The sequence below is a fragment of the Strigops habroptila genome, chromosome 4, assembly GCF_004027225.2.
Source record: "Strigops habroptila isolate Jane chromosome 4, bStrHab1.2.pri, whole genome shotgun sequence".
NCBI classification, from domain to species: domain Eukaryota; kingdom Metazoa; phylum Chordata; class Aves; order Psittaciformes; family Psittacidae; genus Strigops; species Strigops habroptila.
The window spans coordinates 14,088,705-14,113,028 of record NC_046358.1 but is presented as its reverse complement, the minus strand read 5'-3'; the positions used below and the strand labels follow the sequence as shown (position 1 = coordinate 14,113,028).

Here is a 24,324-nt window from a genome sequence, read left to right as displayed (position 1 = left end):
TTTGTAGCTTTACCAAACCTCTTCTGATTCGGCCTGTTACCTATCATGTGTTCTTCCCAACCCTCTCTCCTAATGGCATTTAATTTGCAATTTCAGTATTACTTCCTAAACTCTACCTTTAGAGTACCTTCACCTACTCTATTCAGGTAAAACTGAATAAATTCTGCTCCTTCACCCCTCCTGCCTCCTTGAGATGTTTTTCCTCATCCTGTGTTTGGTTGCGAGTTCTCAAGGCAGGGGATCTTCAAGCCATTTTGCTTTGCAAGTAATTCATGTTCTTTCTTTCACAATAATTTAGCTCTTAAATCTCTGAGTTTTCTGTATTTTTACTCTGCAGGAGAAACATCCCGATTTTTCCAGAGAACGCAGTACTACGACAGCATGCTCTCAGCCTTTGTCCAGGCTGGCGTCCGAATTCTTTTCAGCTCTTGCCAGGAGGAAACTGCCAGTTTGCTGAAAGACTTGGCTTTGGTGGAGCAAAGGAAAAACGCCGCCATTCGCGTGCCAGTGGAGGTGGAGGGTCACAAACAGGAAATGCTCAACTTCTACTTGAGTATTCCCAACCTCAGCTACCCGGCTGCTCTCAATATGTGCCATTACTTTGACTCCGTGAAGAAGATGGCCAACAGGTAACAGGCGCAATGTACAGCAGGTGCTCTGAGGTCTCACTTCCCTTTCACTCCTCTCTCCTCCAGGGCCTCCTGCTGGGGTAGTTGCTCAGGGAGATTCTTTCTGCAGGTTTCTGTTACTACCAGAGCTCCCAGGAGCTTTCCTGTCCCTGCATCAGTCCTGCTCTTTATGCATTTTTCTATCTCATTGAGCTGAGTTTATCAGGGCTCTGCTTCCACTATCCCTCCTACTGCTGTACTTTTTCTTTTCCCGGCATTCTCTGTTTTCACTGCAGCTTTCTTCAGCTTGCTTAGCCTGGTGTGCTCACAGCCCTCAGAAACCCCAGGAGATGTGACTGCCAGCAGCACATGGTGTTCCTGCTGCTCTCTTCACACTGGGTGCTTCTTGCGCACTGGCAGTTTCCCCTTTTGTCCAGGCATCCCCTGCTGCTCTCCAGAGCCACAAGTGAGGTGCCCTTCTGCTGTGGTCTCTTACAGCTCCCCCATCGACATCGCCACCGCTGCCCAGGTCAGCCCGCAGAAGGCCGAAGAGATCTACCGCTACCTCCACTGCGGTTTTGACATGCAGATGCTGCCTGAGAACCTCTGTGCTAAGGGGAAAAGCGGTGCAGCTGCCAGGAGCTGAGGGGAATGAAACTTGGTTTCTGGAGCCCTAGGCCATTGACTTTTAATTGCACTTTACTGAGTTCCAATTCACTGTAAAATATGTAAATAAATCCTTGCAGAACAATGCGGGGCTTTTGGCATGCTACCTCCCCTGCTGGTTGTCACATGGAACACTGTGTCCCCTCTGCCTCCCACCCTTGCCAGCTGTGCTACGCACATGGTTCTGAGCACATCTGGGTCTGATCACTCCAAAACTCCTCTTAAAATGAGGATAAGTGTGGTGGTGGAAGTGACACACCAGATGAAGCCTGGCTGCTGTGGGACAGGCAGCAGTTTGGTGCTGCCACACTGTGGCTACCTGGCAAAGGAACAGTTTCTGTCTTCATGTTGCTTTCGGGAGCATGTACAGAAGTGAGGGAAATGAATCGAGATAAATAACCGAATGGCAGATGACTTGTGGGGGTCTAACAGACCAGTAGCAGGCTGTTTGTCAGCCATTCATGCCTAGTTAGAAAACAAAAGAGGGGATGAAAACTTGCAGGCTGGGGTAAGAAGATAAACAAGACTGACAGGCAGCTTGTAAAGATTGTTCTCCCTCCCCTCCCTCCCCAAGGAGTCAGAGTCATCATATGTGAGTAAAATCAGCTTGTCCTTTACATTAAGGAAATGTAAGAATTCAGACTCTCAGCAGAGGAAATTAAAAAGCAATTCCAATTGGTTACCTGTATACATTTATTGTACAACTGTATTTCAGGAAGATATTTTATCTTAAAACTAATCAAAACTTGCCAGAAATTGGTATCAGTGTACAGTTCTCCCTCCCCCAGGAGGAACAGGGCAACAGCAAGGAGGAGCCTGGGCAAAGAAGTGCCACTATGTACACCTGGGAAATGACACATGGTGCCAGAGAGGCAGCAAGGCAAGCCTGGTGCTAAAACACATAAAACCACTGCAGGCCAACTTGTAACATCACAGGAATGCTGCTCTAGAGGAGTGGCATAGTAAGTGTTGAACTAATGAAATCCACAAAGTTCATCAAAAAGAAAAAGATGAATGGTCCTCTTCTTCATCCGATGAGTCTGCTGCCTCTGCCACGAAGAGCTTCCCTATCACAGAGGGCTGTGTCACTTCTGCAAGTAAAACAGCGTTGTTAGTGTGTGTGTGCCTGAGTTTGATAAACAGTTACAGAAGGTCCAAAACGCAAAGGTGCATATGAGAAACAGACTGCAGAAAATTATTAAACACACAGACTGGGGAGAGCTAACAAGCCAGTGGCAATGTCAAAGTTAAGCAAAGGAGCCTGAAACAAGGGCAAGTACTTACGCGTATGGAACGGGAAGGTCCTGCGGGATGCTGGTGTACCAGGCACACCTCCAGCCTGACAGAAGGACAGAAAGGCCCCAGTCAGATCACACTGCAGCACGGGACGGGCAGCACAGCCCCGTGGCTGGCGCAGGCTCCAAACCGCGCTGTGCTACATTTCCACTAAAGGTTTGAACTGTTCAGCTGCCACAAATGCTGTCACTGAACTAAAGGCATTTTTTGGCTTCTGGGACCTCAGCTTTTCATGGAAAAGTCAGAACCTACAAAATCTAGGATACTGAAGGAATAAATACATAAACTGAGGGACTGATACAAAGTGAGAATTATTGTTTCCTTTCCTACAGTACAGAAGAACTTCATATGTACCTAAAGTTCGCCATTACAAATCCTGAAAAGCATTTTTAGTCCTGACGATAAATAGCTTTTTTCTAACAAAAAGAGCTTTTCTCCAAGAAAAGCAGATACAAAACCCAGCAGTTTGGGAGGAAGTAGGGGAAGTTTCCTGTTTTCCATCTTGAATATACACACTAGTGTGTGGTCCTAGGATTCTCCTGCCTATTGCTTAGCTAAACCTTGCACTATTAGGGTGAAACTAGATGGCATTCAAGGAAACCAGCATTACCGCCTTCTTCTTGACGTTGTCCCAGGTGCCTCTGCTGCCCTGCGTGTTCTTCTGCATTCTGAACACGTACTTGTCGTAATCATTCCTGCAGGTGTAATTGAGCAAGTTAGTGTCACCAGTGTCCTGACTGCAGAATCTGCTGGACACAGTTAAAGGTGTTACACATACAACTCCAATTCAGCACTGCCATTAAAAACAGTCATTGGTCAGTTAAACATCACAGCAGCTCTGGGAGTGTAACACAAAAGCATTGGATTAGATCGCATGCTAGAACTCTAAATGCAAGTACCAGGCAAAGCTTCACCACCTCCCCACATGAAGTTCATTTCTTGTCCGTTAGATAAAAACACCACTCACTCACACAGCAAGTTTCAAGATGATTCAGTTTGTTTCAGAAAAGCCTGAAGCACTTGGGTTAATGGGTTCAGACTCAAAACGAGCAGGGAAACCTCTGCTGAGGCTGAAGTCCAAATCACTGCCTTCTCCAAGAGTACAAGGGCACATCGTTGACCTGGGTTTTGCTGCCCATACTTAGTTGAGTAGCTTAAAGGGCACACGCTGTCAAAGGAAAGGGCTTTCACTAAATCCCTCAAGGACCACAGGATTTACTATGCATGCTCCAAGTCTGGAAGTGAACTGGTGTCCCAGTTCCAAGAGTGATCCTTCTCAGCTGTCTAAAAACAATCTTGGGGAAAATGAGAGAGGAAGAGGTTAGCAGAGGGACAGCCAGCTGTAGGAGCTCCTACCTGTTGATGGGTACCAGCATACCAGGGCTGATATGCTCACACTGAGGGGTTTTCACCATAGGGAATACAGCCGAGGAAGGTGTGATTGGGTTGTCCGTAAGTGCAAAAACATCATCGTCATCATCTTGGCTTCCCCGGAACGTTGGCAACTACAAAGTCACAGCAGAGCAATCAATGACCTGCCCTTTGTAACAGAAGTCTGCTGAAAAGGCTCCTCACAGGTCTGCCTCAGAGCAGCCATAGGCTGCAGGCCCTGCACGACACTATGGACCATGGCAGTGTCCCTCTTCCCCACACAGAGCCCCAGACTCTCTATTCTCTCCCCAATAGGCAGTTGCTCTGTTCCCTTGCTTACTTCAGCTGCTTTTTTGACATCTGGAGATGCAGAAACCAGCAATGTGCACAGCACATACAACACAGGTATGCAAGGACTCGGCAGAGTGGCCACACCATGCCTCTATCCTGCTCTTAATACTCCTCTCATTGATGCCCAACATTTTCCTGGCTGTGACTACATATTCAAAAATTTTTGATTAAAATGACGAGCTCAAAGCTGACCATTACTACTTGGGAGGATTTCAGGATTACTCAGCGAACTTCTTGCATTTTGAAGAGAGAGAACTGGAAAGGCTCAGAGAGAAGTAGACACGATGATAAAAAGCACAGCTCCCCCTCCTACCCAGGAGGTGCTATAACTGGTGTCGGAGTGAACAGGGACCAGGACAATAGTCTGCTCTCTCTTCCCCATAAGGAGGACAAAGTCAGTTCAGAACAAATAAAAGGTGATGCTTCTTCATACAGCAAACAGTTCAGTTCTGGAACTTAGCACCAGAAACTGCAGGTGCAAAGAGGCTGTACAGGTTCGAGGAGAGGCTGGTCTCGTGCATGGAAGAAGAATCCATCCGCGCAACTCCTAAATTCACACATGGCACAAGCCAGGCAAAATGATTTTGGAGGGGAAAGAAAAAAAAGGGAACTCTTGAACAACTGGCTGAAATTGTATGCTACCAGAGTCGTCGTCTCCTGGAGAATCCCTCTGCAGAACCAGGGTCTCTTAGACAAGGATGCATCGATTTTTTCGTGCCAGCCTGCTCATACTCATCATGGGGATTTCTCCACAGCATTCTGCTGCTTATGGAAAGCAATGCAGTTACCACTGCTTAAATTCTGACTTCCACATTAGTGTTACTCCACTTATGGATGTGTTCCAGAATAAGGAATGCACTGCTACTGAGAAGAAAACCCACCAACAAACAACTGTATCAGGAGACAGAGAGGGGCCATTGGGTCCCTCTGGAGCTGAGGCGCTAGCTTTAATAGGCAGAGCTAGCTTGGGCAGAGAACAGCAAAGATGCGTCATGAACTATACTTAAAGAATTCTCTACAGGGAAAAAACCAAATAACTCTCTTGCTAATTAAGTGGCTTTCTCTTTACAAATGAAAACAGGCTTAACTGACATAGAGAGATGGGAAACGAAGCTGGTGAAGGGCCTGGAGTACAAGTCTTATGAGGAATGGCTGAGGGAGCTGGGGTTGTTTAGTCTGGAGAAATGAAGCCTCAGGGGGGACCTTATCACTCTCTACAACTACCTGAAAGGAGGTTGTAGTGAGGTGGGGGTTGGTCTCTTCTCCCAAGTAACAAGCAATAGGACAAGAGGTAACGGCCTCAAGGTGTGCCAGGGGAGGTTTAGGCTGCATATTAGGAAACATTTCTTTCCCAGAGGGTGCTCAGGCATTGGAACAGGCTGCCCAGGGCAGTGGTGGAATCGCCGTCCCTGGAAGTGTTCAAAAACCATGTAGATGAGGCCCTCAGCGATATTGTTTAGTGGTGGTCTTGGTGGTCCTGGGGTAATGGTTGGACTTGATGATCTTAAAGGTCTTTTCCAGCCTAATTGATTCTATGATTCTATTCTATGACTCTGAGAGCACATACTCACGCTTCACCACAGTGAAGTGGAGGTTTATCACAAAGATACGGTAGCACTCGCCAGCTGCGGCGCCAGGTGCATTTGGGGGCTGCATGTGGAGTGGGTGGGTGCACACCCAGCCTGCACTGGATGCTAAAACTGAACCTAGCCAAGGAGACAGGTCAGCTCTTCAGCCCAAACAGGAGAGAGGAAGTAAACAACAGGCAAGGACTAGGGCAGGAGGATAACAGAACTCCCTCAGAGAAACCCACCCCCAGGCAGCATCGAGAGGTTTTGAATGCGAGATATGCTGAGAAGAGGAAGAAAGAAGATCTTGTCTTACTTCAGGCTGAGTATCAGCCTGACTTTATAAAATCCCTGGTTCTGCAGCACAAGGATCCATTGGCTGTCCCCAGGACAGCGGTATCACTGCACAGCCAACACTTCCCAGGGGCACAAGTTCCTCCCACACAGAGGCAGAAGGGGTGCCCCCACCTGTTTAAACATCCATTCAGCAGCAACACTTGGCGGCAGGAGCCACACATTCCCACTGCCAGCAATTCAAGTATTACAATAACAAACCAAGGAAATAAGCTTCTTTCCCAAAATTCACAAGATTTTATTGATGGAGCTGAACCAGCAGACTTGTAACACACCTTTGAAATACCAATCAGAAAAGCACACTCATATATACACTGTTTTCCCAGATTTACCTTTACTCTTCTATTCTGAAAGGGTGTCGCAGTGAAAACATCATCGTGGTTGTCCTTTGGCAAATGCTCTAGGAAATCTCTCACCTGCTGCTTTCTTTTCAAGGTTCCCACTTTGGCAGTTATTGTAACCGGCTCTTCCTTATCTACACAAATCAAAATATTAATTGTTCTAAAGACATCACTTTCAAATTCACTAAATATCATCAGTGCTAGTGCTAGTGATAAAGAGTCCAGCCCGTCCTCTGTGGCAATGTCTCAGCTTCTTTGTGATCCTTTTTGTTCTTAAACAATTTATGCTTTCAAAAAGAATTTCTCTACTACATCTTAAGTGGAAGCTTACTCCAGAGCCTTACACAGCTGTTGCAAGTGTCATACCTCAGCTATTTTATTATGATTTTAACAGAACTATCCATGCATCTGCATTTCAGAGAAAAAGACCGTAAGGTTTGTCACCTGCGTCAAGAGGCACAAAGTGCTCAGACAAAGGCTCTGCTGCAGAGAGATCAGTTTAGTGTCCTCAGCATGAGGTTTATGGAATGATCATCTCAGACTTCAGCATACACACTTACATCCTGTCAGTGAGAGGAGCTGCTATCAAACAGCTTTCCTTACCTAGTCACTTACTAAGTCATCGTAAACTTCCCTGCATTAAAGAAGTGGATTGAAGATCTTAGGCCTTTCACTTCAGAGCGTACTTGCTCTCTGCAAACATGAACTACTAACTTCAGAATTGGACACAAAACAGCAACAGGCATGTCAGTGCCAGACACCCTAGCACGTAACCTCGCTGTTCTTACTCCGCATTGCCGTTAGTGCATCCAAGTGCCCCATATCTTTTTTGGAGAGACAGCTCTACAAGTAGCTCGTTATCTACTAGGCTTCCAAGAGCCTCTTCAGATACAAATAGCTGTTTTCCCATAGGTGGCAAGGCCAGTTTAAGACATCCCATCATGCAAAAAATCAAAAAACTCTAAGAATATCCTTTGTCTTCTTGTTACTTCACAGTCATTCATGCCGTCCTCCAAGCTCTTCAACAAAGCTTTACACTGCAGAAGATAACAGTCTTCACTGTCAGACCCTGATGTGCATTTATGTCTTTATCTCTCATTCCATAATAAATACTGAATTTTAAATTATTTAAAAAATGACAAAATACTCAGAAACAAGAGGTCAGTACCTTTCTGTTCTGATTTTCCTGAAGCCGTGGCCTTCCTGACATGTATTTTGGAACCTGTTGCCTGTTGTTCTACGTATTTCTGCTGGCACTCTTCAGCAGAGCGAGACCCCACCGCCATGGCGACCTCCACCCAGAAGCCATTCCTGTGCTTTGGAAATGATGCAACAGCCCTGCCAAGAGAACACAGCCACAGCCTTCGGCACACCGCAGGACCTGCGCAGCACTGCCAGGGAAAACACCCGGAGACCAGCTGTCCTCCCTGGAAAGGACACTGATGTCTCTGGTGTCTTCTCCAGATGCTTTAAAGCATGCAAATGTATTGGAACCATTTAAGGTAACTGCTCCATTACGTCTTATTCTCCCTTATTTGCAGCCCCACTCACCCCCAATACAGGAGCCTGTGCCTTTTCAGGTTTCTAATCTAAAAGAAACAAACCCAAACCTGGTCATTTTACTACTTGGTGTATGCATTAAATACTGCCCAAGAGTTTAAGTAACTGGATGATGCTTTAATTAAACATTCTGGTAGCTCATCTCTCCTTTACAAAGCTTAAATACATAAACACATTATGTTTAACATTTTATTCTATTAGGGGAGAGAATACGCTCCCTCTGACATACAGTCTAAATGATAAATATGAATACTTTCACTGTATTATTCACCTACTTGGTTTTTTCAATTTTACTCATAGGAATGCTTATGGCTTTTAACAAGTATGGGTTTTGTGGAAAAACAAGGTAGAGGAGTAGATTCACTAAATTTCAGCTAATCTCTGTTCCTCTCACTTTACACTGATGACTGTGGAAGGAGCTGCTTCGGGCTCACACATCTACAGCTGTTTTAGAAAACACTCAGTTGTCACAGAATGGTTTGGGTTGGAAGGAACTTTAAAGCTCATCTAGCGCCAACCCCCCTGCCACAGGAAGGGACACCTTCCACTAGACCAGGTTGCTCAAAGTCCCATCCAACCTGGCCTGTTTCACTACATTTTTTTCTTTTTTTTTTTTTTTTTTTTTTTTTTTAAAGTTTTTAAGAGGAAATTAAAACGTAAAGAAAACCTTTAAAATAAGGTGCAAGAAACTGAATCAGCCAAATGCAGATCACTCAACCCCCTTGGCACATACCTCCCGATGCCCAAGAGAACCTTTGCCCTGTGAGGGCAGTGCAACTACTTGCCTGTAGAGCTTCTGTAATTCCTTTTCAGACCAAGCATCAGCTGCCCTTGGAAAAAGCTGTAGAGGTTTCTGCACCTTTTCCCTTTCAGATTCTCTTGATTTTTCTGCTGAAGGCTTGGCAGTATTAGGAACTTTGTAGTTTGTTTTTCTATCAGCTAGTTTTAAATCCTTTTCTTTTACATGAAATTCCTCTTCACTGCTTTCAGACTCAGTGTCAGATTCAATCAGCCTTGGCAGGTTGATTCTGTTTCTTGTCCTCACTGCCTTATCAGGCAGGTGGGAAGTTCCAGACCTAGTAGAAGGTGCTTCTCCTTCAAGTATATCAGAACCGTCCTTAGATTTGGGTACACTTTGCCTCAACAGCACATTATAGGTGGCAGTCATGTGTTTTACTGTCCTTTGCTCACAGGATGCCTTGTCTGCATCATCCTGTGACTTTCTACAGTTAGAGGAAGGTTTAGAGTTATGAATCTCTGGTTTCAATAAAGGTTTAGTTTTCCTTTTGATAGACAGGGGGATATCTTCACTGGATTCCTCTTCCTCATCTTTGCTTGACGGTTCTTCTGTTAAGCGCTTGTCCTGACGAAGTTGTTGGGCTGACCTTAAAGAGTACTTGTAAGCCTGCTGATACATAGTCAGTTCTCCATGTTCTGCTGCTCTCTTTTCCTTTGATGTTCCTGGGGTTCTGCTAGTATGTTTGTTTAGTGCTTCGGTATTTAAGGAAGTCAGCTTAGCAGAAAGCTGACGTTCAGTTTTTGCACTGTTGACTGCACGATCACTTGCATCATCATCTGAAACAAAGTGCCTGGCCTTATTGCTCCCAGTGGACTTGACTTCTCTTTTGGAACTTACCCCTTTCTCATTGCTTTTCCCTGCAAGAGACGATGTCAGTATAACACCACATATTGTAACATAAACCATTACTGTGTTCTCGGGCCAGCAAAGACTAGCCTGTTGCGGGATACCATGCAGCCCACACACTAAGATCTGCCAACTCCTTTCTGTTACACAGGCTGTAGTCCCTAACTTTATCAAACATGACTGAGTAAAACCAGCACCTAGTGAAGCTTCCCGAGATCACCACACTTCTTTTCCCATACAGGCATCTTGGAAGGATTGAATAGAGGCCCCTGCCCTCACACGTACACTCCAATGTATTTGGGATTCAATTTTTCAGGAACAAGAGAGTACACAATACAGACATGACAGCAAGTCCTGGCAGGCAGGCCAGTCCTCTGTGTGGCAGTCAAGAAGTGAAAATCCATTTACACAACTCTTACAAAGAGCACATCACAGAAAACTGATTATAAGCATTGGATTTGCACTGAGCAAGTGTGTCTCTGCTCAGAGGGAGAGCAGCCAGCAGCGGGAAGGGTTCCTCGCCAACAGGAGACATCCTGTATCTGCCCAGTTCATTTCCACAACAGATTGCCCCCAGATGACTGAAAGGATTAGGATTATCAAGGCTTCAAAAGGGAATGTTAAATTATTGAACAGATAGAGAATAAAATAGTAAGCAGAAAATGATGCTAAAATGCAGTGACTGGGATTGAGCAAACACTGACATCCCAAAAGCTTTACTTGTGCCACACAGAGCTTTTCTGCAGGGAACATGACAGTTGCTTTATGAGAGAAACTTCTGCTTTATATTTTACAACATTTTCAGGATTCTGTTAGTTCCAAAATTCTATTAAAAGTAAAGGTTTTAAAGCTCTGTTTATACATTTTTTTTGCCTACATAGACATTTATTTTAATTCATCCAATTTAAAAAGTAAGGCCAGAGCAGCAGTTCCCTGGACTGGCGAACTCTGATTCTCTTCAGGTTCTCTCCAGCTACATGTGACAGCCACACTGAGATTCAAACTACAGGAGCAAGAACTGCAGAACACTCATAATCCTTTCATTCCAGTTTCTGGGAAGAAGTCTGCTTGTTCCCGTTAGTAAATAAAGTGATTTACAAACATGGTTTATATTTGGAGCTGTAAAACTGGACATTTATGCTACTTTGGTAATTGTTCATAGAAGAAGCATTCAACCATTAAAAGACTTAAATAACTTCTTTGCATTAACAGGACATCACCATACCACTCCAGCACCCAACTCATAATCCCACTGGTTCTAGTCAATAACTTTAAAAGAAAGAAAACCAAAACATTTTTTACCTTTACTTTGTCTTTTCGGCATTTCTTCTGAGGTCTTCGTTAGTGCCTTTCTTTTATTCTTCTTTGAGATGGAGCTTGTCTGTCTTTGGGATTTTTCACTACTAAACATCTTCAAAATAAAACAACTTAATCTAAACTTCTGCAAGAGATTACTTGCCTAGATCTCTTCTGCAAGAGATTACAAGCCTACTGACGCCAGCTCTGAAAACACCAAATGTTTACAAGGATTGACGGATCTAAAAGTTTAAACCACGACAGTCACCTACGTTGACCACTATCTACTAAATACTGTGTGAAGGACACAGGTGCTTATGCAAATGGATACAACCAAAGCAACTTAGCCAGGATCCCTTTAAATATCCTAAAACACAAATTAAGATCTCAAGACGTAGAACTGCTTGAGTTGGTGGTTAATGAACTGAGGAAATACCCGGTCCTAACGGATGTGAAACCCCACATGGGGAGGGGTGCACCATGGAAACACTGACAACCCTGTGGCAGGGACTCTGTGTTATGGTACTACCAGAAACATTTTACCTGGGAATCCCAGTGACCCAAACCAGTCCCTGTCTGCAGCTTCCCCTCTGACATATTTATCTTTCAAAAAAGAACACTTTTCCCAGAAGTAATTCCCAATGATCCCCATTCTACAGACAACAACTATCTGATAGTACAGAGATTAAGACTATTTTTTTGTTTTAAAATCTGTTTATAATGCTTTCAAGATTTCCTGCCTCTTCAGGTACTTGTAAGAACTGGACTCTTTCTGTGAGATACCTAGCCAAGCATATTCATTATATTTAAGATACGTTTAAGTAAACAATATACAAAAGACTCTTACCATGCTCAAATAATCGATTCCACCTCCTTCTACAGTAACATTTAGTTCCTGATCAACAAACTCACGTTGCCCACACCAGAAACTCAATGGTGGTTTAACAAGACGGCCACTCCGAGTGTACACTCGGTCACTCAATATGGAACTGTGCTTTGGTGTTGTATCTGCAAGGAAAAACAAGGAATCTAGTTTCGTCCCCAGTATTGTATTGAAAATTCAGCTTTGCAGACTCACAAGCATACGAACAATGTTGCATTTAAACCAGCTCGTTTGCACTGGCTACACATAAAATATAAAACTTACTACAGCATTCTGTTGTCCTTTTAAAAGTTCTCAGGTTAGAAATGAGCACATCTTAGCATGATTGAAGTCATAATCCTCACAAATTATAGAATTTACTCTTGTGAACTTTTTATTTTGTTTAGAAGGTTATAAATACTCTAGAAGTCATACAGGGAAGAATGATAAAGAAAAGTTGTCACACTGAACATATCCTAACTGCAATGAGGGAAAAAATGTAAGAAAAATGCTTTTATAGCGTTAGCAAGAAAACCTGATTATAGTATTAACAAATAGTACCATGAAGTTTGGCAAAAGCCTTGTTGGAACCTATGACAAGACATTAAAGACAAGTTAAACCCAAAAGCTATTTGTGTCCAGAACAAAGCTGGGATTGCATTACAAGGCAAAGGAAAAACCAGGAGGATCAATAGGTTATGGCTTTATACCTGTTTCCCTTGGAAACAAAGCCAATGCCATGAATTCTTCCACAATCCATTCCATCCATCCCCAACTGTTAGCACTCCCTATGCCTCCACTGTGGCAAAAACATTACGATGCCATAAAATGAACCTGCTCAAGGATGTGACATGATTTAAAATTAACCCAGCTGAAATGGGAGTGGGCACTGCAGGGAGGAGTCCCAAGGATGGAGCTGTGATAGAGGCATTAAATCCCACAGGCCTCCCTAGAGGGACTAAGAAGAGAGTACCTCATGCGAAATAGCAACTGGAAAAAAAATTCAGTCAAGTTTGCTGTCAGGATAAATGACTTTGGAGTCATTGCTTTCAGCCACTACAGACTAACCAGGCTGCTGCTCCTTTCCCAGGGTCAACCTTCAGGACAGCCCCAACACACTTGGTGTACAGGAGCATACCAGAAATAAAAAAACAAGTGCTTTTGATCATTGTGGTCTAAGTGAACACAAATAACAAACTCCACCCAACTAGTCTGTTTAACAGGATAATCTTCTGATGGGGACAGCAGCTCTCAAAAACACCCCAACTTTTTTTCTAGAGAAAGGATTATTAAATACTCACAAGTGTTTTCACTGTTTTTCGGTAGTACTTCATAGGTGATGTTCCTGGCTTCAGGTTTCTTTACACTTCCTGCTGAGTCTTTTCCATTTTTCAACGCATCAGCACCTACCACTGAGTCACTTTCTTCATCTTCATTCTCACCACTATTTTGTTTTCGTTCTTTCCTAATGATGTAGAGAAAAGAAATAATAAAACATCTGAAAGGTAAAAGGGTATCCTTGCAAAGCAGCAGCAAGTATGTGCCTGGAACACAGTCTTCATGCCCACATCTACAATCTTTTGTACTCCTCTAGTATAGTATTCTTAAAAGCAAAATCTCAATGAATACTAAAAAGAACATTGCAATGAAATAGAATCTCCAAAGAAATACCTTCTTTTTTTCTCAAGAAACTCCTCTATGTATTCTTTCCACTTTTGGGGAAACCCGTATGTAAATCTTTTGATGAAACGGTAGGGAAATCCTGTTTGAAACAAAATCAGCATTAAAAAAAGCTGAGCAATACTTTTAATCACAAAGGGTAGCAATAATATCCAGTACAATCACGGTTTTGTAAGTACCTCAGAAGCTCACTGCATCTTTAAACTCTAGAGACACAGGCTGCAGAGAATAGCATAGAAAAGTTAACCGAGGATTTACTAATTACACTAGTTACAAGTGTTGGTCTCTGGAGACAGCACTCGAGATTCTGGGAGCCACGAGCATACGCTTTCCTGTTCATCTCACTGTACTGGCACAGGGCTTCTTGGCAGAGTACCACAAGCGCCACAGAAAGCCTGAGGCTTTCAGGCTCCAGTTAGGTCTAAGCTGTTTGGACTTGCACAGGGGTTGGACTAGATTGATCTTTAAAGGTCCCTCCCAAATCTAACTACAAAACCATTCTGTGACAGATGTAACAATATCCTTTCCCCACCACCTTGTGCAACATTTCACATTTACCAAGACTGAATGTCATAATTTTATTGCCCTCTGAGAAGCTTTTACAATGTGCTTTGTGGCCAACACTCACCCCTACCACCCAGAGAAACTCAACAGCATAAGGCTACAGCTGCTGCTTCCCAGCTCATGTTCTTTTCTGCTCCACAGCCCACATCCTTATGAGATTCTGTTTATTCCTCCCCTTTTATATTGTTATTTAAACCCACAAAGGCTCCTCCTCCTCGTCACATGAATACTTTCTGTCCTTACAGATCTTCCCAGAAGTCCTTCTAGAAGCCCAAAGTGTAGGGGCCCTGTCAAAGTAGTCTTTCACCATTGTGAGGCATTACTTCATCTGTAGAATCAGTGTAGGTGCCTGCCTCAGTATCTCACTCTCTGTACATCCATCAGTCCCACACAATACTAGTTTTCTATTGGTTTATGAATGCCACATTCCTTAATTTCAAGGGACTTGGGAAACAACTTTCCTAAAAAGCTTGGTATCAGCCACCTTTCAGGCCTGCAGGTATCAAAAGCAGGTTTCTTGTGAGGTGTTACATGCTACTTATTTCACCCTTCAGCCCCTTTAAAATGCTTTAGGAGTAGCACATCAGTTTGCTCTTTACACAGGCTGGATAAAACATTTCCTGAAGATCAGGACAGGCTCTAGGCAAAGCACAGCAAGTGCCATTGCAGAGGTACAGCCTGGAATGGAGCGAGTACCACAGAGGTTGTGTACCTCAGCCCTGCTATGAGGCAGACTGTGGGACATCAGCCACAGACAGAGCCTTCCCAGGGGCAGAGCCTGGGCAGGTAAATAGCCTGTGCTTGTCCCTCGCACATTTTCATCAGCAGCAACCAGATTTAGAAGCACACCTGGAACACCAGATTGTGAATAGCACTTTGGATAATGAGGCAGAAGTAGGTAAATGCCTAGCCAGTGCTGTTACTGTAACACATTTCATTAATGATTTCAGTGCTTTGAAGAGTCATCTGGAGTCTCAGCATACATCAGTCAAATGTTTTCCACAGGGAAGCAGCTCTGTACAGGTGCAGCTTTGTTCACAGACTGATGGTGCCACTGCTGCCCCCTCCAGCCGATCCTGGCTGCCAGCACTGCCCGTTCAGGGAAATCCTCATGTTAGGATTTAGTTGCAACATTTCTCCTCCTCTCTACCCACATTAGCTTGTCTTTAACTTCTCTTTTGATTCATATATCAATACTGAATCTGTGCAGCGTATTTTCAGGGTATTTTCCACACCAGCCCCATGGTAGGGTTTTGTATGTTGGGGATGTTAGGAAGCAAGGGGGAAGCTGAGAAGGAAGGGCAATTTGTACTAAGTCCGAAGACCAGAGGAATTGCCCCAGCACAGTCCATTACCGCTTAGGCTTAGGACATCTCTGTGGTACTTGAGCACTCTGCTCAGAAGTCTCTTGCTGTCACTTTTCCTTCTCAAAATATTGAAGTAAAACCAAATACAAGTATTTAGTTGAAGAACTAATTAAAAAATTCAAGTCAGACAGCACCCAACTCAGGTATTTATCAGAATGCATCCCAGTAAGGGAAATAAGAATTAAAATATTAAAGCCACAGGCACATCTCTCCATGCCTTGTGCTGGGACCAAAAGGGCAAAGAGTGCATATGTGCTCCTTTAAAGAGTGTGATCATGCACACAAAGCACACCTTTACTTAATCTATGAGATGGACAATCTTTACATTCCTAGAGCTGCCTGTAAGCACTAACGTGGCAGCTCATTTACTAGTGAACATGACAGAGGATGCTCGTGAAGCAAGAAAAATAAAATAAAGCCTAGCCTAACTTTAACTTCATTTATAGATTAAGTTTCCTTTAAAATTCCACATGCCTCAAAACAATCTAAAGCAGGACGTTTAGCTGGATTTGGTGTAACGTACCACTGGGACCCTAAAGATGGATCAGCTTACTAAATTATAAAGCACTAACATCAGAACTAAACTGTCTGCAAACAGAAATACCATGTATCGTTGCAGAACTAGGCATTATTTACCGACTAGTAAGTCACAGATAGAATGCAAACACCATTTTGCATTGTGTATAAACAATCCCTATATTGTAGGGATTTTTAGTATAGTAATAGTTTTTTAGTATAACAATAGCATACATTGTATGAACAATCCCTACTTGAATGTCTTAGCGCTATTTAAATGCCAAAATATTAACTAAAATTACATAAAATCAATCTTAGCAAAACCGGCTTCTTTAGAAGAATGTACCTATCAGCCAACTTCATGCCCTGAGAGCCCTCTCTGTAACTGCAGCACCCTAAAAATGCCAGCTACCATTAACAATAGAATAGATAGTGTTCAGAATTGCTGGAGTCGCTTCCCAGCATGTGCTGAATACCCACTGAGCCCAATTAGCAGGGTAAGACAAAGCATTCACTGCAGTAGTATGTTCAGTCATAAACCTAAAGCCCTTCTCAGTTTGTAATGTTACATTAAGAATCATCTTCTTACCTTCTTTTCTCATCAAAGCTGAATCAATTTTTCCCTGTAGCAAGTAGATACTGCCAGTTGATGTTTTAACTTGGTTGTGTGCTACACGTTCCATAATGGTATTACTATGCCAAACCAGATCTTTCATATCTCTAAGAAAAGACAGATAATATGAAGAACAGAGATAAAACATTGTTTTTATAGAAGAACGAACTTAAAACTAGACTATTGATATTCCACATAAGACTGGCAGTGAAACATATGAGCAATACAGACACTGTGCTAGGTTTTCTTTTGTTAGCTTGGAAGAGAAACAGTTCTGGCCTTGTCTAATTCCTAGGCAGGAGACAGAACAAACACGTCCACTACTGCAAATGTTAGTCACAGAACATGGGCTTAGCGTTAGCCTGCAGAAGCAGAATAGACTAAAAGGCTCCCACCATCCAGCTCAGTGTTGCAGTGGTACCATTAGGCAAGTTACAAAACAAGTCAAATGCGTATTTTCCCCAGGAATATTGTATTTATTTCTGACCTTCCTATTTAAAGACAAGAACAGCTGAAGAAGGAGCCCTAATACGTACAAAAATTAGAGCTGTTTAGAAACTATTAAGGGACTTCTCCATGAGAAATAAAAACCAGACCCAAACATAAAGTAGAAAAATCTACATTTTGAAGGTTTGAGGTATTTTTTGGGGGTATTTTTAAACATACTTTTACAAGAGTAACCAACAGATCAAACTACAGAACAATATTAAACACTGAAACCCAAGATGACAGTGAAAACATTCAGTTGTATAATTTGTCACAAGTCAATTCAGGGAGTCTGTGAAGTAAGTAAATGAAATATGTGTAAGCAACATGCATCGGATACACACCAACATGGATCAAAAGAGAACATGTTGCTAGTAGTCAAGGGTGCGAAGTGAGAGGATCCATTGCTTTCATACAGCTGTGAAAAAATGTCAGTTCCTACTGCAAGCTCTACCATAGGGCATGCAGCTCCCAACATCCTCAGTAAGCCAACGGAATTGCTTCCTTCCACAGTGCTACTGCTGTCAAGAGAGGTTCTGAGTTTTCAGTAGATAAGTAACAGTGTTAGATAGTTACTAACTACAGGAAGAGTAGAATAGTCTTTCCTTAAGGCTTATTTTCACAGTGTCTTCAAACAACTTTATTGCAAGCTAAATCTCTCTGTTGTTCTGACACTTGTTTTCCAGCTGTTTGACTACAATCTGATCAAAACCATAACAAAACCCCCCAGAGAGTCAGTTTTCAGATGAATCGGGTGCTGCTGTAGGAATAATGGTGTCATCGCAAACGATATGGCAGGGACACCTGGCTGATGGCAGTCTGCACCAAGTTTGACTTAAAGCAGCCACAAAACACAGTTTTTGTGAAATGAAGCAGCAGCTCATAAGACCCCCAATAAACACCAGTTTGGGGGCTCTACCAAACGCATTTATTCATCTTAAACTCTTTGACTGACTTAGGACTGGACTTTGAAATAATTATTTAACCTGCAGTTTCCTGAACGTAGGCACTCTGCCTCTGGCACCCATAAATGAAATTAATCTCTTCCTTGATAAAGAAGTTTAAGCAATAACATCACTTCGTATTTACCAAAGCCTAAGAATAAGTTCCACGAAGGTGCAGGTCCAGGACAGCCATGGCTCCTTTTCCCAGCACTCCTCAGCCTCCAGCTGCGCAGCCACTCATCCCCCGTGCACAGCTCTGCCATCCTGCAGGCTCTGAGCAAACGGGTTCAGTGTGCTTACCCAGACGCTAGACAACTATGGTTATAAGATAGAGTAAGAGCTGCCAGCATTGTCACAAGGGTTCAGATGCAGCAAAGGGCAGTGTTCCCTGTGGCTGGGGGAAAGCAGCAAAAGCATGTGGAAGTGCTTCCAGCAGTTAGCAAGATACTCCAAGAATCCAAGTCTCAAACCGGCAGCTATTCAGCCAGGCAAAGGTGGCACAACCTTTCTAGCCCAGATGCTGAAAGCCCATCAACATGTTTTACATTGCATTTAAATCAAAAAACTTTTCTTACTTCCGTTTTCCTTCAACACATATTGCAGTGTTACCATCCATCACTTTAATTCTCCAGCTGGTTAGGCAGATGTTTTTCTGTTTCCAAAAAAATAAGAATAATTACATCACTGTTAAATTAGACTGAGCTATGCAACATCCCCAAGGCTTTAGAAAAATAGAAATTAACTCCTGTATAATCCGAGAAGATATTTAGGCATCATCCTCCAGACCAGAGAAACTGAAAACATCATCCTCCAGACCAGAGAAACTGAACAGTTATACACATAAATGTTGAAGCATAATCAAGCTGAAGTCTAATGCACAAGTGAAGACAGGAATTTAAATTGAATAAACTCTGAGTAATTTAACTTTGACTTTCAGAAGACAAACTCCTCACCAAGACCTCTAGCAAATCCAGAAAGCTCCTCACGGAAGATACCAACACTATGCCACACCTCTTACACTTTGGCATCTGTCCTCCATTACTGTTCAAAGTTATCCCTGAAAAAATGAAATTGTATTTGTTAGTTATGTTATTGCTAAACTTTAGGCAGTATTGAAATGGCTGTATCCAATACTGCAAACTCCTGACACACGTACAGCTGCAGAGCCTTCATTTTGCACTAAAAAGCCAGCAGGCCAGCTGTACTCGAGTCGGTTTGGAAAACTCTGAAGCATACTCCTTTGTTTCAAAAAAAGCTCCCTGAAAATTTTTTTAACATCTGAAACAATCATATTTCTCCTCACAATTTCAGCACATCGGCTCCTGATCTTGTCTTGAATGGTGTTGGCCCTGGTGCCATCAGCCTTGACCTCACTGGAGATGTTACCAATGATCTAACCCTACAGCCAGCACCTCCTGATGCTCAGACCCATCATGTCCAGTAACAACATCTCTTCCAACATCTACTTAGCTACAAATCATAGAATGGTTTGGGTTGGAAAGGACCTTAATGATCATCTAGCTCCAACCTCCTGCCATGGGCAGGGACACCTTCCACTACACCTGGTTGCACAAAGCCCCATTCAAAACCTCCATACTTGTAGGGCTGAAGCATTTACCACTTCTTTGGGCAACCTGTTCCAGTTTCTTATCTAAATCAAAGCTCTTTTAAAAAATAAAAATACAGGGAAACGTATCAAACATGCTTGGCAAAGGTGAAGGAGAACAAAGCAATTAACCTGCTTAACTTGAATAGGACTGCAATCCCACAGATTTCTCCAGGGAAGAAAGGAAACTCAGCCCTTGGGAAGGTACGCTTCCACCAGCCTCCTAAAGCAGTCAATGAGGGATGTGGTATGGTTCAAAATCCACTGCATTCCTTGAGATTTATTCAGCAAGATGTAAATACTGCCAAGCATGTCTTGAATTGAAAATAAGACCTGCAGGCTAGTCTCCTAGGAAAATTCTTGTCCTGCTTAATTCAACAAAAGTTTGGATATCCTGTAGGAAAGCCAAGACTTCTACCTCCTCACCAGCTGTACAGGTTCAATTAACTAAGGACCATACCCAGCCCACAGCCAGGAAAGATCTCTCCTCCTTGGCTTTGCACTGACAGCCAAGAACTGGATTGGCCAGTGATCTGTTTCATGTCCATCACACCAACACATGGCAGTTCACATGTTAAAGAGATGATGTAGGAGGCTCCTTCAGGTGGAGAACTCTTTCAGCCCACACTGTGGCTTGTGAACACTAAAACAAAAAGGCTTCTTTTACACAAAAAAGAAGGGGAAAAAAAAAACACAACAAACCCCCCCCCCCGAACATTGTTAGAGTACAGGATAAAAGAAATCCTTCTGATAGGACAGTGCTCACCAGTAAGATCTAATACAATAACATACATTCTCTTCTGAGTCTGAGTGCTCATTATTCTTGACATAGAAAAAAAAATTAGATCAATAAATCACAACTCTGAGCTACAGGCAGCCCACAGGAATAGATCAGTTGCCCTGAAGTATTAAGTTCTCCCACCTCTTTGTCTGCTTTGCCAGCAACTTGGTCTGTGCGAGGTTTATCCAAAGGGACTTTAGAGCCTTCTTTCGGCTTTTGCTTCTGTGGAACGTGGACTTTGGGAGAACACACATTGCATAAGCACTGAGACGGCTTTTGAGAATTAGTCTCCAGCTTCTTTTCTACTCCATGAGCAGCTCGCGTATTATTTGCCTGCAGCCCTCTTCTGTCTTGGTGAAGTTCAGTTCGTTTTGCTCCTCTATTTCCCCACCTTTCTGCTAACTCATCCCCATTTTTAAAAGGGGTAGAGTTTAAATTCACAGAACTAACCATTGTGTTTTGAGACATTTCATCATCAGCATCCACTGATTCCACAAGGAAATTATCCTGATCATCCTTATCAGTGGCCAGGTACTCTGAAGGATCGCTCCTGAGCTGCTCAGCAAAAGCAGATTTGACTAATGGCTTTTCTGCAGTTGTGGAAGGAGGAATGTTCTGCTTGGTTGGGTTTGAAGGTGTTGAATCTGCCCGTTAAAAAAAAGGAATAAAGAAATTAGTGATATTTGAGAACTAATAAATATGGTCATAAATTAACTCCATTTTTAATAAGAGGATGCTGTATTGATTAGCACAACAGCTGTGAAAGCACTGCCTGTGTCAATTGAAGCCATTCTTTGAAGTAGTTCAAACTACCTTTTCCTCACCACCACATCAATACCCCTGCTGTTAAAGACTTACAGATGTTCCACATCCAAGTGGATGCACATCATATCTATTAATAGTATCTCTTTACCATTCTTACTATCTTTTCTTTAATAAATCCTCCTGGCGGAACAAAAAATAATTTCACAAAACCCCAAATCTCAAATATTTCCATCTTTCCAGTATACAAGATCTGGGCTTGCAACCCTGCTGCTACTATGCTAGGAGCCACAAGCATCGGGTTTGAGTTTTCAGGTAAGTTCAGTTTTGAACACTAGTAAGACTTTGACATGCATCATTCTCTTCATCTGCATTTTCCAAACTGGATTACCAGACAGAAGCATATATCTGTTATCAAGGCTGTTATCAAGTAACAATATGGGGAAAAAAACCCAGGAGAATTTCTTGCAGAGCCAACAAACAAGAAGCTTAGGATTTTTTCCACCAAGTTTCTCATCTAAATGGCAAAGTATTACACCTAGTCACTAAAGAACTCTTAACCACATCATGGGCCTGACAGTAGATGGCTTTTGTTGTCAGAAGAGTCAGTGGACTCAAATGGACTAATAATGTCAAGCTTTAAAGTCAGAAGTCCACAGCCCTAAACCGTAGTTAAACCAAGCCCAATGCCATCTGCAGGCTTCTTCATCCGTTTTCACTGTGCCCAGACTACAAAGAAAGAGTGATGCTCTGCCAAAGTGCACGAGAGATTATAAGCAAGAAGGGAAACCCTGAAGGGAGTTTTAAAGTGTTTTCAGAGCAATATTAAGTACCTTTTTGCTGCTGCAATTTCTTCTTTACACGCAAGAAGAATTTCTGAGGGGATTCCAGTGCAAGAGGGTCTACTGCTAGTGCTTTTGTGATCTGCTGCTCAGGAACGCGAGTGCAAAGTAATTCTGGAAAATAGTGTCAAAAAAAGTATTTCTGAATTTGGAGAACAAAAACTTTTTCTTGTGCAGGGCAGCGGAAGCAACATACGTACTTCATGAAATACTAAACTCCACTACACAACACGTTTTCTTTCCCAAGACAGATGGGCAATGCCACCTTTCCCTTTTCCTCAGGGGGTTATAGCTGTTATGCTGCCTCAGCTGCACACGAAAAACACCCTCAGGTGTGTCTGGATGTAACCGAACCCACGTTAATTAACAGGAGTTTGGAGGTGCCTATAGATGGGATGTGTTTCACATTAGTAAGGTCTAACAAGTAACAAAAGTAATTGCTTGTTTTGATTCTTTCATTTACTGAGTGTAATTCTCTGTTTTTCAAGATGCTGCAACGGGTCAACCCCTTTCATTCACAAAGGCAACAGAAGGAGCAGTTAAAGCCAAACTAAGAAAGGGAGGAAATACAATGAAAGTGATTCCTCAAAGGTAAAGAAAGGGGAAGCAAAATCAACTACACCACAGACACATTTTAGCGTTAAGAAGCCCATCGTCTAAACTTTTTCTTTTTTACCAGCTGAAAGACAGTATTGGTACCAATATTTTCTACACCTACAAACACGCACTGGGTGCTTCTCCCAGCGCCTGGAAGGGTCCTAAGCAAAATACAGAGGAGATCATACCGAGCTTAAGGTTAAACAGGAGACAGCTTTCCCGTAGTAGCAATGGGACGAACCTTTTCCTGGCTGGATGTCCCCACCGCGCACCTCGGCGGGCCTCTGCCGGCCTTCTGCCGCGGCAGGTCCCTTTTGCCTCTGGCCCTTCTCTGCGTGGCTCGGCGTCAGGATCAGGTCGCTGCCGCAGCTCCTCAGTGGCGCGTTTCCCGCGGGCAGCGCCGAGCCCCGGTTCTGCCGCATGGCCTCAGCTTTCATCCGCTGGAAGATTTTGGCCGGGGACTCGCCGGCGGGCAGCTCGCACGCCGGTCGCTTCAGCCACCGCCCGGGAGCGGGGCCGGGACCGGGAGCGGGGAGGATCTCGCTGACATTCAGCACCTCCCCGCCGCCGGCGCTGCCCGCCAGCAGCGTGGACTGGAGGACGCTGTCGGCCGCCGGCCCCCTCGAGCGGCTCTCCCCACGGCCCGCCGGCTCCGCGGCGGCTCTGTGGGCGCCCTGGCCCCTCACGAGCTCCTTTAAGGGGGTCAGCGTACCGGGGACGCTGCTGAGGGGCACCGACCGGAACGGCAGCTCTCCCCGGCTGCGGGCGGGAGCGCCGCCGGTGCCGCGGTTGGGGGTCACGATCATCTCGCCGCAGTGTCCCTCAGGGTGATCTCTCCCCTCAGCCCCAGCTCCCGCTGGCTCTCTTACTCCGCCGCGCCCCCAACGTTACCGAGTCCCCTCAAAAGCCGATGGCACCAAGCGCGCGCGCACACAGCCTTGCCCGCCTAGCTGTTAGAGGATTTGAGCGCAGCCGCCGCGCACGGATTGGTGGCGAGAACCCGTAACGTCACTGCCCGCTGGGCGGCGAGAATACGGGCGGGGGGGGAAACGCTGCTGCCCGGATGTTGCGGAACTATAGTTAGGGAGATGGCGGAGGGGCTTTCTGTCGGAACACCCCTGGCGCGGGTGGTTCAGTCCACCGCGCCTAATGGTAACAGCCTATGAGGCGGACACTGGGCGCAGCGGCGGCGCTTTAGGGGTGAGGCTCTGCGTGTGGAGGAGGTGGCAGCCGGGTTGAGCTGCTTGGCGGGAAGAGAGTGAGCTGGGCGGGCCGGCGTGCGTATATGGCGAGTGTGCGGTACCTCCGTGTCGGGAGGACGAGCTCCCCCGGGATAGGTGATGGGCTGATGGCAGAGCGGTGGGCAGCCCAGGCGGCTTGGGACGGGGCGGAGTGCCCCGGTCCTTCGGGCCCGGCGGGATGGGGCAGCGGGCAGAGCGCAGCCGGGGGCAGGGTGCGCCCAGCGGCGGGTGAAGTGCAGCAGGGAGAGTAATGGTGAGAGCACGGTGGAGCGGTACCCCGGCTCGCTGCGGGGATCTGGTCTGCAGGGGGAGCCGAGTCGTAACCACGAGCAGGTGCTTTCAAAGACAGCAATAATCCCGGTCTATAGCCGTTAGCTTCAGCGGGGGTTGTCATGAGAGCTCTGAAA

General features: G+C 44.4%; 2 protein-coding genes across 5 annotated transcripts in view; one reads left to right on the top strand and one right to left on the bottom strand.

Moving 5' to 3' along the window:
- FANCM (FA complementation group M) overlaps positions 1 to 1,361 on the top strand; it is a 71,201-nt gene extending 69,840 nt beyond the window's left edge. For 2 of the 3 annotated variants that reach the window (XM_030484937.1, XM_030484938.1), the window contains exons 22-23: positions 338 to 629; positions 1,107 to 1,361. In XM_030484937.1, the coding sequence (XP_030340797.1) occupies positions 338 to 629; positions 1,107 to 1,254 (440 nt within the window). In that variant the 3' untranslated portion in view covers positions 1,255 to 1,361. The remainder of the gene's footprint in view (positions 1 to 337; positions 630 to 1,106) is intronic. The other variant, XR_003991269.1, reaches the window with a different exon arrangement.
- Positions 1,362 to 1,949: 588 nt separating this feature from the next.
- MIS18BP1 (MIS18 binding protein 1) lies at positions 1,950 to 23,587 on the bottom strand. 2 transcript variants are annotated; one of them, XM_030484941.1, is made up of 16 exons: positions 22,918 to 23,587; positions 22,071 to 22,193; positions 20,617 to 21,119; positions 18,664 to 18,740; positions 16,635 to 16,765; positions 13,590 to 13,680; positions 13,220 to 13,383; positions 11,904 to 12,064; positions 11,063 to 11,171; positions 8,901 to 9,771; positions 7,724 to 7,893; positions 6,547 to 6,689; positions 3,927 to 4,075; positions 3,181 to 3,265; positions 2,559 to 2,613; positions 1,950 to 2,365 (listed from the first exon to the last, which is right to left on the bottom strand). In XM_030484941.1, exons 1-16 carry the CDS (start codon positions 23,480 to 23,482, stop codon positions 2,271 to 2,273), a joined length of 3,492 nt encoding a protein of 1,163 aa, XP_030340801.1. In that variant the 5' UTR covers positions 23,483 to 23,587; the 3' UTR covers positions 1,950 to 2,270. The 2 variants fall into 2 exon arrangements, with proteins under 2 accessions (XP_030340801.1, XP_030340802.1); XM_030484942.1 differs by having other exon boundaries at positions 20,926 to 21,119.
- Positions 23,588 to 24,324: the final 737 nt, after the last annotated feature.

What these genes read in the sequence shown, in the direction of transcription:
- MIS18BP1 (XM_030484941.1), bottom strand. Translation starts at nt 23,482, where the DNA reads ATGATCGTGACCCCCAACCGCGGCACCGGCGGCGCTCCCGCCCGCAGC. An exon ending in AGCTTTGATGAGAAAAGAAG is followed by an intron (nt 13,681 to 16,634) that starts GTAAGAAGATGA and finishes TGTTTCAAACAG; the next exon opens with GATTTCCCTACCGTTTCATC. An exon ending in ACAACGTCAAGAAGAAGGCG is followed by an intron (nt 2,614 to 3,180) that starts GTAATGCTGGTT and finishes TCCTTCTGTCAG; the next exon opens with GCTGGAGGTGTGCCTGGTAC.